The following is a 14,360-nucleotide window of genomic DNA, read 5'->3' as shown; positions in this document are numbered from 1 at the left end:
ATCTGTTTCTTTACTAGGCACCTGCAAAATGTGGGTAATGATTTTCAGGAAGACAGAACATTTTAATAATGCTCTCGATAGGATTTGATGGGAATCTTCAGACAACCTTTTGTCTTGCTCTGGATAAACTTTTCAATAAGTAGGAAGTAAGATATTGTTTTTGTTTATTACTGCCATATTATAAAGCACTTAAGCAATTCCAGGTGATACAGGAACAAAGTGAAAGAGGGGCTTATGCAGCGAGAAGAGCAATTCCACACCCCTTTCTAAGGCCAGTGCGACAGTGTGAATCCAACTTATCTGTTAAACTACCATGTCTAATTTACATCATTTTCACACAGTGCCATTTAGACCAAGATACTCTTGCTTTCTATTTGATGGGAAGTTACCATTTAGCTCTTCCTTTATTCTGTCAAGGAAGGTTATATTTTTGGCTATGCATCTCAGCTGCATCCAGTTTTAAAAATCTTGATCCTCTAGATTTTGATCCTCTTGATCCTCTAGATCCTCTAGATCCTCTTGATCCTCTAGGAAAACGTCTCTGAGTGGTCCAGATTGCTATGATATCTACTTTTTGTACCAAACTCATACCCATCATCATGTGTGTTGAATATACATTTGAATAACCTACTTTGAGATCATATTTTCTTGACACTTTTAGTCATTTATTTTGGCTCTTTATATAATTATACCGGAGACCATAAAGATTGGAAACGTAGGCTAATAGCTCATGGATACTACATTATAATATGTAAAATAATATTCTCTATGTCTCCAGATTTGATAGACATCCTGTAGTTTTCATAGAGAGAAGAGTCATATTTAATTTAATTTTGAAACTTGCTTCATGAAGAACAAGGTCATGTCAAACCCATTACCCAGTGCACATACTGTGGGCATGTGGTACATTGGAATTGATAATGTAAATATCCATGGGCTAATTAAGAATATTTTGTGTTTATATTCTTGATAACAGTTATTCAACAAAGAATTAATGATACAATTCAGTTTGAATCCCCTATGTGAGAATATAGCTAGTACTATCCTGAAAAAGATTCACGTTAGGGGAAGCAGGAGCGTTCTAAGATTTTACTGTACTCAGATATCAGGAAAGGTTAGAAAGAAATAAAATGGACTTCCAGATTTCTGTTCATTAGAACAGTCTTTCTGGATAAGTGACATCTTTACAGCCTTAAAGTGTTGCTGTAGACCCCCCAAAAAGTCGCCAATTGAATGTGATTGTTTGACAACTCTGACTATTCAAACTTTGACATGGCTTCAGGAAAGAGAAAAGACAAGACCAGTCTAAGGATATTGTTTGCAAACTACCCTATGCTTTATTTCCTTTGCAACAGGGTAGAATACACAATAATTACAGAGAGAAATGACCAAAGATGTCACATTTTGTGCCTGTCTTCAGTCATTCCATGGCATCAGGACATGATCACTCTTCACTTATGACTTTTGTGTGAACCTCCCGGCTCTTCACCCGCAGTTTGTTGACCTGGGACTCAGCAATGTCAGCCCGTTCCTCGGCCTCCTCCAGCTCATGCTGGAGCTTGCGGAATTTAGCTAGATTGGTGTTGGATTGTTCCTCCTGAGAATAAAAATGGAATTGTAAGGAACTCATACTTGCGTCATTCTAGACTCTAGACCTAATAGAAGAAAGGACTTGGCATCTATGGAGAAGTAACATCTAGGGCTTATCATTGAAATTAATTTTAAGATTTGTTTATTGGTGTCATATATATATATATATATGTATATACATATCTCACATTCCTATTTTGGCAACCAAAACACATAAAATATATGTACCACAAGTAGAATAAGAAGAAAAATATAAGCTTAGAGAGGAAGGCAAGAATATTAAAGTCATAGTTGTTAATGCTTGCTGTAAGATGATGATTTTCCCTTGAGTTAGATTTTTTTATCATATTAAGAATGAATTAAGTTTTTAAAATTTGAAATAAAATTGGATTTTGTCGTGTATCATTTTGGCACATTTCAGAATGGTTACTTTTTTCCTCCTGCATTGGATGTAATGATTCTATTGACAGATTACCTAATATTAGGTAACGTTTACATTGTAAGAATTAACCTTATTTAATCACTGGAAGACAATTCCTTTAATAAAGTAAGACTTTTACTACTTAGTAATTTATCTTTGCTGTAACTGTCTTTATGAGTAAAATTGCCTTTAGTTTTTCTCCCTCTGTCCTCTCTTGGACAGGCTTTGGTATGAGGGTTATGTGAGCTTCTTAAAATGAACTGGACAGCTTTCCATCTTTTCCCGTGCTCTTGAACAGCCTACATAGCTGGGGGATTATCTGTTCCTTGAAATTTTGAAAGACCTATCTGGACTTGGGTCCATTTCCAGAAGTAATTCAGCCAACTTGGTAATTTATATTCTCCTAGAAAAATCATCAGTTTTTTTCAGGGTTTCAACTTTATTGATAGATGTGTTTTATGTTAAAAAATAATCCTCTATGTATATAGCTTATTCCCTTTCTCATTTCTAATGTTGTTTGTATTTTCTCTCTTATTTTCCTTGATTAAACTAGTTATAATACATTTATTTTATTAATTCCCCAGAAGTTACAAATATTACTGAACTTATCAAATAGAAAATAGTATACTCTAATTCATCAATTTCTACTTTTATTTTTAACAGTACTTCTTACTTCTACTGTTTTGTTTTTTTTTGTTTTTTGTTTTTTTTTTTTTTTTTCGAGACGGAGTCTCGCTCTGTCACTCAGGCTGGAGTGCAGTGGCACAATCTCGGCTCACTGCAAGCTCCGCCTCCCAGGCTCACGCCATTCTCCTGCCTCAGCCTCTGAGTAGCTGGGATTACAGGTGCCCGCCACCACGCCCGGCTAATTTTTTGTATTTTTAGTAGAGATGGGGTTTCACCATGGTGTTGACCTCCTGACCTCGTGATCTGCCCGCCTCGGCCTCCCAAAGTGCTGGGATTACAAGCGTGAGCCACCACGCCCGGCCACTTCTGCTGTTTTATTATTATTTATAATTTCTTTATTGGACTGTCTGTTTATTTTTACTTTTGGTTCATAATGAAGGCATTTAAAGCAATGAATTAGCCTCCAAGCACAGCTTTGACTACATTCTGTAGGTTTGTAAGAGTAGCATCTTCCTTGTGATTTTACTTATAATTAATAATTATTTAGTAATTATGTTTTTATGTTTACTTTAAACCAAGAGTTATTTAAGAAAGTTAGTTTTTTTAATATTTAAGTACCCAATAATTTTTGCTTATATTTTGTCATCACTTTACAACTCTGTCATACTGTGGCCAGAGAATATGGCCTGTATTATTTCTGCTTTTAATTTTTTTCAGGTTTCTTGGTGGATTGAAAGTTTACTTTTAAAATGAAGCTACTGATATTACAAATGATATGCAATAATTATTGTACAAAAACAAATGTTAAATATGCGTGCAGTAGTCTATAAAGCAAACAGCTTGTTTACTATAAGAGGTAGTAATTATTTATTAGCTTAATTTGAGGACTTCAGTCTTAAAAATACTTACAGCCTCCTCAGCTTGTCTCTTATAAGATTTCACTTTTGCCTGAAGTTTATCTACCAAATCTTGAAGCCTGAGAATATTCTTTCTATCTTCTTCTGTCTGAAAGATTATAAAAAGTCCAGGACCTTAATTACTAAAGCACATGACTATTGCATCATTGCATATGAGTATTTCACATAGACTTCGACCAGTGCTTAGCTGCTAAAAACTACTGGCCGTACCTGGTAAGTGAGTTCCTTCACTCGCCTCTCATGTTTGCGCAGACCTTTGACAGCCTCAGCATTACGCTTTTGCTCACTCTCAACCTCTCCTTCCAGCTCCCGTACCTGCAAATAAGTAGGCTCTTAAGAACTTTGATCCAATAAGGCACTGAAAGCAGATGGAAATAGACAGATATTGGGAGACCCACCCTGGCCTCCAGTTTCTGGATCTGCTTCTTCCCACCCTTCAGGGCCAGCTGCTCAGCCTCATCCAGACGGAGCTGCAGGTCCTTCACGGTCTGCTCCATGTTCTTCTTCATCCGCTCAAGGTGGGCGCTGGTGTCCTGCTCCTTCTTCAGCTCCTCAGCCATCATGGCGGCCTAAATAGCAAATAAATCAAGAAAACCAAGAAAGTTATAGATGTCAGGAAATCTTACTGCTAAATCAGTGGACAAGTGTGCCTGCCACTCACATCAGTGATGGCCTTCTTGGCCTTTTCTTCTGCATTGCGGGCTTCCTGGAGAATGTCCTCCATCTCTCCTTGCATTTGGGAAATATCTGTCTCCAGCTTCTTCTTGGTGTTGATCAGGCTAGTATTCTGTTTAAAAAGAATTTGTACATTTAAAAAATTGTGTTACCAAAGTATTTATTGGTAACCACTTCTTGAAAAAAATTCAGATAAAAATTTGCAAGTGAAAAAATGCCTTTTAATATTAAAGAATTAAAGGATTGTGTTATGTAGTATGATAAAATAGAAATGTTATAGAATATTCAGCATCTTCAAGTGTATAGGTCACAAGCAGACCAAGTAGCTCTATAATTTTATAATTATCATTTACCAATAGACCATTCACAGGGATAAAAGTATAATGGACTTTCTCATAACATTCCATTTCTCCAGAATGAAATGTGAATATTGATAATGAGGGCCAATAAAGATATTAACACAATAGAATATGGGGCAGCCTTAGAATATTATACAAAGCAAATCAACAATAGTTTTTCAAAGCAAAACAGTGAAAGATTTCTCAATAATGCAGAATTACTATTCTGTATTATTTGAAACGAAAATTTGATAGACATATTAGGTCTAGCTGTCTTATGAAAACTTAGGCTTATCTATTCTGGGACATATAAAATTTACTAAGGAAAGTTCTTTGTGCTGAATCCCACCTGAGTGTGCAGGAGCTGAACACGCTCACTGGCATCCAGGAGCTCCTGTTCTGCGATTTTCCTGCTTCTCTCTGTCTGTTCCAGAGTGGCCCGCAGCTCCTCAATCTCAGCCTGCAGCAGGTTGGCTCTGCGCTCCACCATAGCCAGCTGCTCCTTCAGGTCCTCCTGGCTCCGAAGAGCATCATCCAGGTGGATCTGGGTATCCTGTGAAACAAACCGTCATTGAGACACCATGTTCTCAGGATTGCAGGCACCCCAATTGTCCTGGGACCATTTCTTAGACATATTTACCTTGAGGATGCCTTGGGTATTCCTATAGTTCCTCAGGGCCTCAGCAGCCATGCGGTTGGCATGGTTCAGCTGGATTTCCATTTCATTGAGGTCTCCCTCCATCTTCTTCTTGAGTCTGATGGCATCATTCCTGCTCCTGATCTCAGCATCCAGCGTGCTCTGCATGGACTCCACGATTCTAATGTGGTTTCTCTTCAGCTGGTCAATTTCCTCATCTTTTTCAGCAATTTTCCTATCGACCTCAGACTTGACTTGGTTCAATTCAAGCTGGATGCGCAGGATCTTTCCCTCTTCATGTTCAAGAGATGCCTTAATGACAGCAAGAGGTGACATTAGCAAGGAACCAAAAACTTTATGAAGTTTTTCTGCACAGCAATAGTTTTGTGTTATGTGTCTTTTTATTCACTCTATGCAAATGTACCTAATTATTTTCCAAATTTTTTTATAACGCACAATTTTATATGTACCTCTGCTTCTTCTAAAGCAGCCTGAAGTTCACACTTTTCTTGTTCCACTTGTTTCTTTATTTTCTCCAGTTCATGGATACGTTTCCCTCCTTCTGCAATCTGCTCCGTGAGGTCAGAAATCTCCTCTGTCATTTGAGTAAAAGACAGGTAGGGATTTTGTTAAACATGTGACGTAAGGGAGAGATTCTTCCAAGTTATGAATATTATTGAATATGATAGGGACTCACGCTGTAAGTTTTTGTTCTCTCGCTTCAGGGTTTCTAGCTGATCCAAAGATTCCTCGTAGGCATTCTTTATCTTGAACAGTTCAGTGCCAAGGGAACGGGCCTCCTTCTGGGAGGCCTCAAGCTCAGCATGCGTTTCCTCACATTTCTGTTTCCATTCTGCCAGGATCTGAAAAACCAAGACCTGTTACCTGCTGTAAAGACAAAAGAGTAGAGTAAAGAGCAGAAGATGCTGGAGGAATTACCTTATCGAAGTTCCTTTGCTTTTTGTCAAGGGCGGCACAGGCAGCATTTGTCCTCTCCACGTCAAGCATGAGGTCCTCGACCTCATTCTGCAGCCGCTGCTTCGTCTTTTCGAGGGAAGCACATTTGGCATTCACAGCTTCTACATGTTCCTCAGCTGCCTGCAGCCGCTGGGCCAGCTTCTTCCTTGAATATTATACATGTTTTCAGAGAGAAGTGAACCATAATATGAATTAGGAGCTATTACCACACACACTGAAGAGTATTAGAAACTTCATATTAATGCTGCCCAGCCACCGTTCATTCTTTCAACAAATATCGATGAGCCCCTTTTATGAACCAGACACTGGCTACGCAGCAGTGACCAAGACAAAAAAGGTCTCTGCTTCATGAAGATCACAAACAAGTGAGAGAGGTAAACAATAAGCAAATCAGAACATCCGTAATAATACCTTACAGATACAAGTGCAATGAAGCAAAATAAAATAGAGTAAATGGTGGGCAACTACTCTAGATATTCAGTGAAGGCCTCCATGAAGAGATATTTGAGTCAAGAGCTAAAAGAAGTCGGAGAGTGAGCCAAAGGGAAGTCTGTGGAGAGAGTATTTCAGACAGAGAGAACAGCAGGTACAAGCTCCTGATGCAGCAATGAGCTCATTGTGCTTGACAAACAGCAATGAAGCCCCTAATTATCAGTGTAATTATTTGCTCTTCTTTGTTTTCTTAACTAGATTTTAGGATCGTAAGGCAGGGACCATATTTGATTTATTCATGTCTTATTCTCAGGGCCTGATTGTGACTGGCACATAAAAGCAGATTAATGAGCATTTGTGGGCTAATTCACTGAATCTTCAAAGGTCATGTCTTTCTGATTCAATATGCAAAGTTTTCTGCTCATTCTCTCATATCTGTGCACATACTTGGCCTCCTCCAGCTCCTCTGTGCGCTGGATGGCATCTGTCTCGTATTTGGTCCTCCACTGGGCAACCTCGGTGTTGGCCTTGGACAGTGCCCTCTGCAGCTCGGCCTTGGATTCCTGCTCTTCCTCATACTGTTCCCGCAGCAGGTCACAGTCGTGGCGGGAAGACTGCAGGGCATGTGCCAGGGCGTTCTTGGCCTATGGAGACAGTTACACCTTCATTTTACTGGATATTTAAATATGTAACTCTTAACTTTCAAAACCTTTTGAAAGCTGGTGTAACAGCCTCCGTGTAGAATCAGCTCATGAGGGAAAAAATCAGTCTTAGAATCATAATTACTTTTATCTCCTCTTCAAGTTGCCTCTTTAATTCTTCAATCTGTTGAGTAAAGGCTTGTTTGCCTCTTGACAACTGAGACACCAGAGCTTCCTTTTCATCGAGCTGGCGTGAAAATTCACCTAATGGACAAAAGAAATGGCACCATTTTTTAAGTGAAAAACAAGATTCTGCCAGCCCATGTTAGAAAGAAATTTTGACTCATTTTCCCAAATTGAGTGCTCAGATGGTTGAATTCTATCCTGACATCTTCATGCTCAATGCAGGTTTTCAGTTTTTATGGTGAAACTTTCAGATCAATCGGAATGAATAAATGCAGCTTAAATTCCTTTTGTCCTTTCCATAACTAATTCTATCAGAATTATATGATATTGTGCAAAACCTGGTGAGGACTGTCAAATGAGTAAGCTAAAATGTCTAATTCTACAGAGTCCCCATTCCATAGGACTTTTGAGAGACTGGGATATTTATTGCCCCATTCTGGAAGTTAGTTGACCCTCATATAAATAAAGAGAAACCTGGCCTGAAAGAGAAGCCCTGAACTCATGCTGGAGTAACCGCTAATCCCAGCGTCCTCGCAATGAGCAAATACTCAAGGCCGTTCTGGAACAGAGCTTGGTTTTGTCCTATTGAAACCTTTATCTCCAGCATTGTCCCAAGATGACCTTGCACATAGGTCAGATGTCTGAGCTGTTCAGTGAATCATACATATTCTCAGCTGCTTTTATTAGGCTCCCACGTCACCAAATCAGTCCGTTGTTCTTAATCACATCCTCTCCACCCAGAAGCTGCACGGAAGAGGGGAGAGTTACCAGATTCAGTCTGCAGGCGCCCCCTCTGTGCAGTCAGGTCATTGATCAGCCGCTGCTGCTCCTCTTCCTTTGATTTCAGTTCACTCACTTGGTCCTCTAGAGTCCGGCACATTTTCTCTAGGTTTCCCTATAGAAGAAAAAGTAAAAGAAGAAAACAGAGACCTTTTAAGCGAATAATAATCACCTTTGCAGTTGCTGTAACTTCTCCCCGAAATAAAAAATACAATATTTATCTTAATATAGAAAATAAACCAAATTATCTTATATGTAATGTAATGCATAAAAATTTTTCTTTCTTTTTTTTTTTTTTTTTTTTTTGAGACAGAGTCTTGCTGTGTCCCCAGGCTGGAGTGCAGTGGTGTGATCTCGACCTCCCGGGTTCAAGGGATTCTCCTGCCTCAGCCTCCTGAATAGCTGGGACTACAGGCGCACGCCACCACGCCTGGCTGATTTTTCTTTTATGAAAGCTAATCATGAAGCTCTGTTCAATATTAATATGAAAATGTTAAGGTTATATTCTAATTTTAAGATTTTGTTAGAATTGTATAGTGTACATTTTCTAAAAGCGTGTTCTAAAATACTTCATTGCCTTTATGTATGATGAAACTTTCTTTATTTCAATTTCCTTGAAATAATTGGAGACCTTTGTTCTATAACTGGAGACTTGGAGAACACAGATGGCTTATGTTCAAAAGCTGGTGTTGTCGTTTATTAATGGTGTGATGGGTCTAAGTGCTTGGCCTCTTTGAATTTCTGATCCTTTATTTGTTAAGTTGAAATAATAAAAAATGCTGATTTTTTTGTGCTTACTTCCCTGAATTACTGCAGTTAACAAATGACTTAATGTGTAAAAAGTGCCCTGTGCAAACTATGATGTGTCCATAATGCATTATTGTCAATAACAATTTCCCAGAATTTGTAGTACCTTGGCTTTGGAGACCGTTTCTACATTACTAGCAAGGTCATCGATCTCCATCTTCATCTCACTCTTCTCCTTCTCCAGCTTCTGCTTCACTCGCTGCAGGTTGTCAATCTGCTCCCCAAGCTCGGCCACGCTATCTGCGTGCTTCTTCCTCAAGGTGGCCGCCGTGGCTTCATGCTGTAGGGTGGCCTCCTCCAGGTCCCTGCGCATTTTCTGGAACTCAGCCTCCCGCTTCTTGTTCATCTCAATCTGGGCTGAAGTGGCCCCACCGGCTTCTTCCAGCCTCTCGCTGATCTCCTCCAGCTCCCGGGAGAGGTCAGAGCGCTGCTTCTCTGCTTTGGCCCGGGAGGCCCGCTCTGCCTCGATTTCCTCCTCCAGCTCCTCAATGCGGGCCTGGGGATGGTGAAAAATACAAATTCAGCTTCTTTGTGTCATAACTGCCTCCAAGCAAGACTGATGAAAATCATGTACTTACTTGCAATTCTTTAATTTTCTTCTGCAATTGAATGCCAAGTGCCTGTTCATCTTCAATCTTGCTTTGCAGATTGCTGATTTCAAACTCTTTCCTTTTAGAAAAGTAGCAAAGGACAACAATTTAGTCCATATCTAATGTTGGAAGCAAATCCATAAGCAATTCTTTCTTACTTACTTTTTGAGCTTTTCATCAAGTTGCTGTTTCTCATTTTCAATGTCCATTATGGACTCTTGGGCCAACTTCAAGTCACCCTCAAGTTTCCTCTTAGCCCTTTCTAGGTCCATGCGAAGTTTCTTTTCTTGCTCCAAGGACCCTTCAAGCTAAATATAAATAATGTTGAATCAGAAGGAATGCTTATCTTCCTTTAGAAGAAAATAATGTCCTTGATGATACTAGACTTACATCATCCACTTGTTGTTCAAGTTTGATTTTAGCTTTGGTGAGGGTGTTGACTTTGTCCTCCTCTGCCTGCAGGTCATCCAGGGTCTGCTGGTGGGCCTCCTGGAGAGCCTTCTTCTCCTTGGTCAGCTTAGCGATGGTTTCGTCCAGACCTGCCATCTCTTCTGTGAGGTTTTTCACCTACAAAGGTGAAGAAAGTAGCTTAGTTGCTATAAAGCAGCTTAGTTGGGTGGCAGAACCTCTATACAGTACTGTAGAATATGATTGATACCTTGTTTTCTGTGGCATGTTTCTCCTTCTCAACCTTGGCCAGTGTCAGCTCAAGGTCATCAATGTCTTTCTTGAGCTCTGAACATTCATCCTCCAGTTTCCTCTTCTTGGCTGTCAGCTCAGCATTGATCTCTTCCTCATCCTCAGCTCTCTCAGTCACCTCTTTGATTTTGGCCTCTAGCTGGATTTTGGTTTTGATCAGCTGGTCACACCTTTCCTCTGCATCAGCCAAGCCTTCGGCTTCCTTAAGTTGAAAACAAGATCAAAATTGGGAAGAAAGAATGAAATACTTCACAATGGATAAGAGTGTATGTTTCTGCATTTGATCTTTTGAAGTTCCTATATTCATTTGTTTACTCCTTCACAAATTTTTGTTTTATGAACCACCCTATTGTGTACATTTTCCACATGTGGGTAAGCCAAAATGTACCAGCTGTTGTTCTGTTCCCCTAAAAGAAAGTATTCTACAGTAGATTAGAAAACCTGTTTCCCAAAAGCTACCATTAATGTAGAAAGCAATTAGTGACATAACAGATCAGAGAATTTGGATCAGAGATGGTTTCATGAAAGACTTGCTATTTGACTTGGGCCTTGAGAGGGGTAGGATTTGCTTTTGCAGAAATCAACTTATTGTGGAGAGGAGCAGGAGGGTTGTGGGGAAGCATTCTAGCAGGACAAATTCAAGATACAGCTGCTACTGATTTTTTTTTTTGTAGTACTGGAGGATGCTCCTGATTATGATGTACTAAATTCAAGTTGAAACATAAAGTAATCAAGAAATTCCTGGCAACCTGCTGTTTCCAATTAAGGGGGTCAGAGCAGGCGGGAAATGAAGGAGACACTGGAATATATACTCATCAGTAATCCTCCATATCAGCCTTTGAATACATTAAGGAATGCAGGGTGCTGTGTATAACTGTGTAATGAATACAGTGGTTTAGTACAGATTCTGCATCAATCTCTGGGGACAACAGAAGAGAATACAGGATAGATTTGGAGGGCTCTTTCCTTCTGTAATCTAGAAGGAGTTATTACACTGCTCGGAGTTATTACACTGCTCAACATTGACAGAGAGACCAGTCTTAACAGAAAAAAATATGACTGTATGATAAGTAGACCAATTCAATTCACTCCAAATAAAACACAGTCTTATAAATTATAGTCTGAAGTTGATGGAAGCAGTTCTAAAATGATTGGTTCAGGAGAGGGCAGTGAGCAGGCTGGATGGAAGAAGAGAGAATTGGGAAGTAGGCTGAGCAACTTTGGTGCTGATGCAGCAATGTGGGTGTGACATGATGGGACACGGACTGTGGAGACAGATTAGAAAGAGGGAGTCTGAGTTTTTGAGATCAATATCACACGATAATTCAGTAAAATTTGATGAGAGTGCTGTCATGTGTCAGCTGTTCCTATTATAATTTAAGACCCGTGGACATTTAGAAGTTCAAGGAAGTTTCAGAAAAATATTACTCTCTCCATGCTGTCCTCCCCTTCGTATTTTATTTGGGATTGTATCATATTAAAATAATTTTTATGGACCGTATTTAAAGAGAAAATAAGTCAAAAATCTTGTGGTTTGATGAAATTGTGTACAATGGAAAATGAGGGATATTTCTACCTCACTGCCCTGGTGCTGGTTTGTTGGGGGTTACTGGGCAATGGAGGAATGTTTGGACCTTTTCGTGCCATTGGAGTGTTTTAACCTTTTCCTTCCAATGGGTGTCTCCCATGCGATTACCCAACTCATGGCCCACAATGGCCAAAGTTCTAGCACCTGCATCCTGGTTAGTGATACCAAGGGTGATATTCCAACTCACAGCCTGAACTTGGAGCTGCAAGTCATTTTTTTCTTTCAACAGCGTCACCATCTTTTCTTCCAGTTCCTTCCTTTTTGCCTCTGACTTGGCAAGTTCGTCTTTAACTTTCTGAAATTCTTCCTTCATGGTGGCCATCTCCTTCTCAGTTTCTGCACTCTTCAGCAGAGGCTTGATCTTGAAGAAGAGTTTCATCCAGGGCCAGTGCTTGACATTCATGAAGGATCTGATATTGTACTGGATACAGAAGATGGCCTCCCTGAAATTAAATTGATGCAAATTAATATTGTGTGGTTGATGCAATGAGATGAAAGCTTGGCAGTGAGAGTTGGAGGTTCTGCTCCACCTTGTTCCTACTCTGTTTTCAAACACGCAGATGAAAAAAATTCTATTTCGGGATGATGGTCAAGGTCTTGCTAAGGTCACTCATTTCTCTACATCACTGCTTCTCAAACTTTGGCATGCGTAAGAATCACCTGAAGGGCTTGTTAAAATACTGACTCCTGAACCTCACTTCCATAGATTCAGATTCAGATTCAGAAGATCTAGGGTGGAGCCTGAAAATTGGCACTTTTAACAAGTTTGCAAGAAATGCTGATGTTGCAAGTCCAAGGAGCACCCTTTGAGAAGCCTTGCTGTACATCAGTGCTTCTCAAACATTGCTACTAAAACACCACTAAGGGCAGTGAAGGGGGAACACAGCTCTTTAGGGGTATGTGGGGCATGAGATATTAAAAACTCAGAATTTCTTAGAAAATCTCTGCCTTTATATGTTAATGTTGTGTGAATTTTGTATTCTATTCTCTAATACCATTTTGTTTTCATCTAAATGATTTTTACAACTAATTACCCCATATATAGACAATTACCCAAATATATATATATTGTGGATCATGACCAAAATTTATTATTTTTAATGAAATGGAATATAGTTGAAAATATTAGCATAATTACAAGTGGTAAAAATAAAATTTGCTTCATGTAAATTATTTATATATCTGCATACACATATGTATATGTGTAGATGCATAGGTGGCAGTGTAAAATGCCTTTCTCAACATGGAGAAATGGTCCTGATCACATACATCCTGTACTTTGAGACACCTGGCTCTATAGTCTTTGAACTCTGTCCTCACATCAAATTAGATCACCAAATAGCTACATTCCCTGATGCATTGTGTTAACTTACTGCAAAAAGTCTTTCACAGATAAATGGCCCCTAATATTTTAAATCATGATAGTTTGATAATATAAATGATCAGAGGGAAAAAGTTGTCTCTACAGCCTGTGTAAAACCACTCTTGAGTATACTGTCTGTTTTGCAGGTCAATGTCCCTTATATAATGATCTGTCCAATAAATTCATATTAGAAACAAGTGCTAGGGCAAAAGTTTGCTTCTGCTTACTCACTGGTGTATTTTATCTTGTTAGATAAGAAGTACACACTTCTTACCTAACTTCTCAAGTTTTTACCCATACAATCAGATGGTGATGGTTCCTTCCTTAAGTTTTCTGGTACATGTATATTCCCACTTCATTATAGGACTCTTATTCATTTCTTCTTTAGTGTCCTTATCATAAGCTGAGTCTTAACTGTAAGCCATTTCAAATATGTTTTTGAAGACGGAATATGTGAATAAACATTTTTTATACCTTCTCTCCACCATCCTCTGGTACTCCACTCTTGCCAAGAACCCTCTGCACCTGGCCTGGGTTCGGGTCATCAGCTGGGCCAGCTTGTCATCTCGCATCTCCTCTAGGAGCCCCAGAAGACCAGCTTTGAAAAAGACCTGTGAATGGAAACAGTTGCAGATCACAAGCTTTAATAAAGTTCAAAGGGACAGGAATAGCATCAGGTAGGATTTACAGAAAATTACCTTGGTGTGCCCAAATTTATACTGGGTGTGGTCAATGTCGATGGATGCAAGGAGCTTCTCAGAGGCCTTCTTGCTATCAATGAATTGCCCTTCAGGGATTGCACTTGCATTTAATACCTTGTATCTGTTGAAGTACATATAGCTTTTAAAAACTAGTTTACTGATGACACAAATGCTAGCTAAACATTAAATGATTCATTTTTTAAAGCAGAGCTTTAAAAAAATATTATTCTTTGTTCACAAGGAGAACATTGTTTATTTGAATGGTCAACCCTTTGGCAACCAATTTTTACTCCATTTGCCTTTCCCTCGCAGTTGCAACTTTCCTTTCTATCTCATCAGATCCTGTTCTTAGGAAAGGGTTCTGCCTTAAGAAAGGCACACATTATGGTA

The 14,360-nt window shown here is 39.3% G+C and overlaps 1 protein-coding gene across 6 annotated transcripts in view; it reads right to left on the bottom strand.

Moving 5' to 3' along the window:
* Nucleotides 1–1,312: 1,312 nt before the first annotated feature.
* The window catches only part of LOC129470459 (myosin-2), a 28,771-nt gene continuing 15,723 nt past the window's right edge, over nucleotides 1,313–14,360 (bottom strand). For 4 of the 6 annotated variants that reach the window (XM_055258309.2, XM_055258311.2, XM_055258310.2 and 1 more), the window contains exons 18-38: nucleotides 13,968–14,091; nucleotides 13,744–13,880; nucleotides 12,094–12,349; nucleotides 10,278–10,520; nucleotides 10,010–10,186; nucleotides 9,782–9,927; nucleotides 9,608–9,698; nucleotides 9,136–9,525; nucleotides 8,211–8,337; nucleotides 7,402–7,520; nucleotides 7,063–7,259; nucleotides 6,145–6,328; nucleotides 5,903–6,068; nucleotides 5,676–5,800; nucleotides 5,209–5,517; nucleotides 4,918–5,121; nucleotides 4,217–4,342; nucleotides 3,954–4,124; nucleotides 3,766–3,870; nucleotides 3,548–3,643; nucleotides 1,380–1,597 (exon numbers count right to left, since the gene is read on the bottom strand). In XM_055258309.2, the coding sequence (XP_055114284.1) occupies nucleotides 1,445–1,597; nucleotides 3,548–3,643; nucleotides 3,766–3,870; nucleotides 3,954–4,124; nucleotides 4,217–4,342; nucleotides 4,918–5,121; nucleotides 5,209–5,517; nucleotides 5,676–5,800; nucleotides 5,903–6,068; nucleotides 6,145–6,328; nucleotides 7,063–7,259; nucleotides 7,402–7,520; nucleotides 8,211–8,337; nucleotides 9,136–9,525; nucleotides 9,608–9,698; nucleotides 9,782–9,927; nucleotides 10,010–10,186; nucleotides 10,278–10,520; nucleotides 12,094–12,349; nucleotides 13,744–13,880; nucleotides 13,968–14,091 (3,646 nt within the window). In that variant the 3' untranslated portion in view covers nucleotides 1,380–1,444. Of the gene's footprint in view, nucleotides 1,598–3,547; nucleotides 3,644–3,765; nucleotides 3,871–3,953; nucleotides 4,125–4,216; nucleotides 4,343–4,917; nucleotides 5,122–5,208; nucleotides 5,518–5,675; nucleotides 5,801–5,902; nucleotides 6,069–6,144; nucleotides 6,329–7,062; nucleotides 7,260–7,401; nucleotides 7,521–8,210; nucleotides 8,338–9,135; nucleotides 9,526–9,607; nucleotides 9,699–9,781; nucleotides 9,928–10,009; nucleotides 10,187–10,277; nucleotides 10,521–12,093; nucleotides 12,350–13,743; nucleotides 13,881–13,967; nucleotides 14,092–14,360 lie in introns of all 6 variants that reach the window. The other 2 variants (XM_055258308.2, XM_055258307.2) reach the window with 1 other exon arrangement.

This window comes from Symphalangus syndactylus, chromosome 20 (assembly GCF_028878055.3).
Source record: "Symphalangus syndactylus isolate Jambi chromosome 20, NHGRI_mSymSyn1-v2.1_pri, whole genome shotgun sequence".
In the NCBI taxonomy this organism is placed as follows: domain Eukaryota; kingdom Metazoa; phylum Chordata; class Mammalia; order Primates; family Hylobatidae; genus Symphalangus; species Symphalangus syndactylus.
The sequence above is the reverse complement of the archived record's forward strand: the minus strand, read 5'-3'. Positions and strand labels throughout refer to the sequence as shown.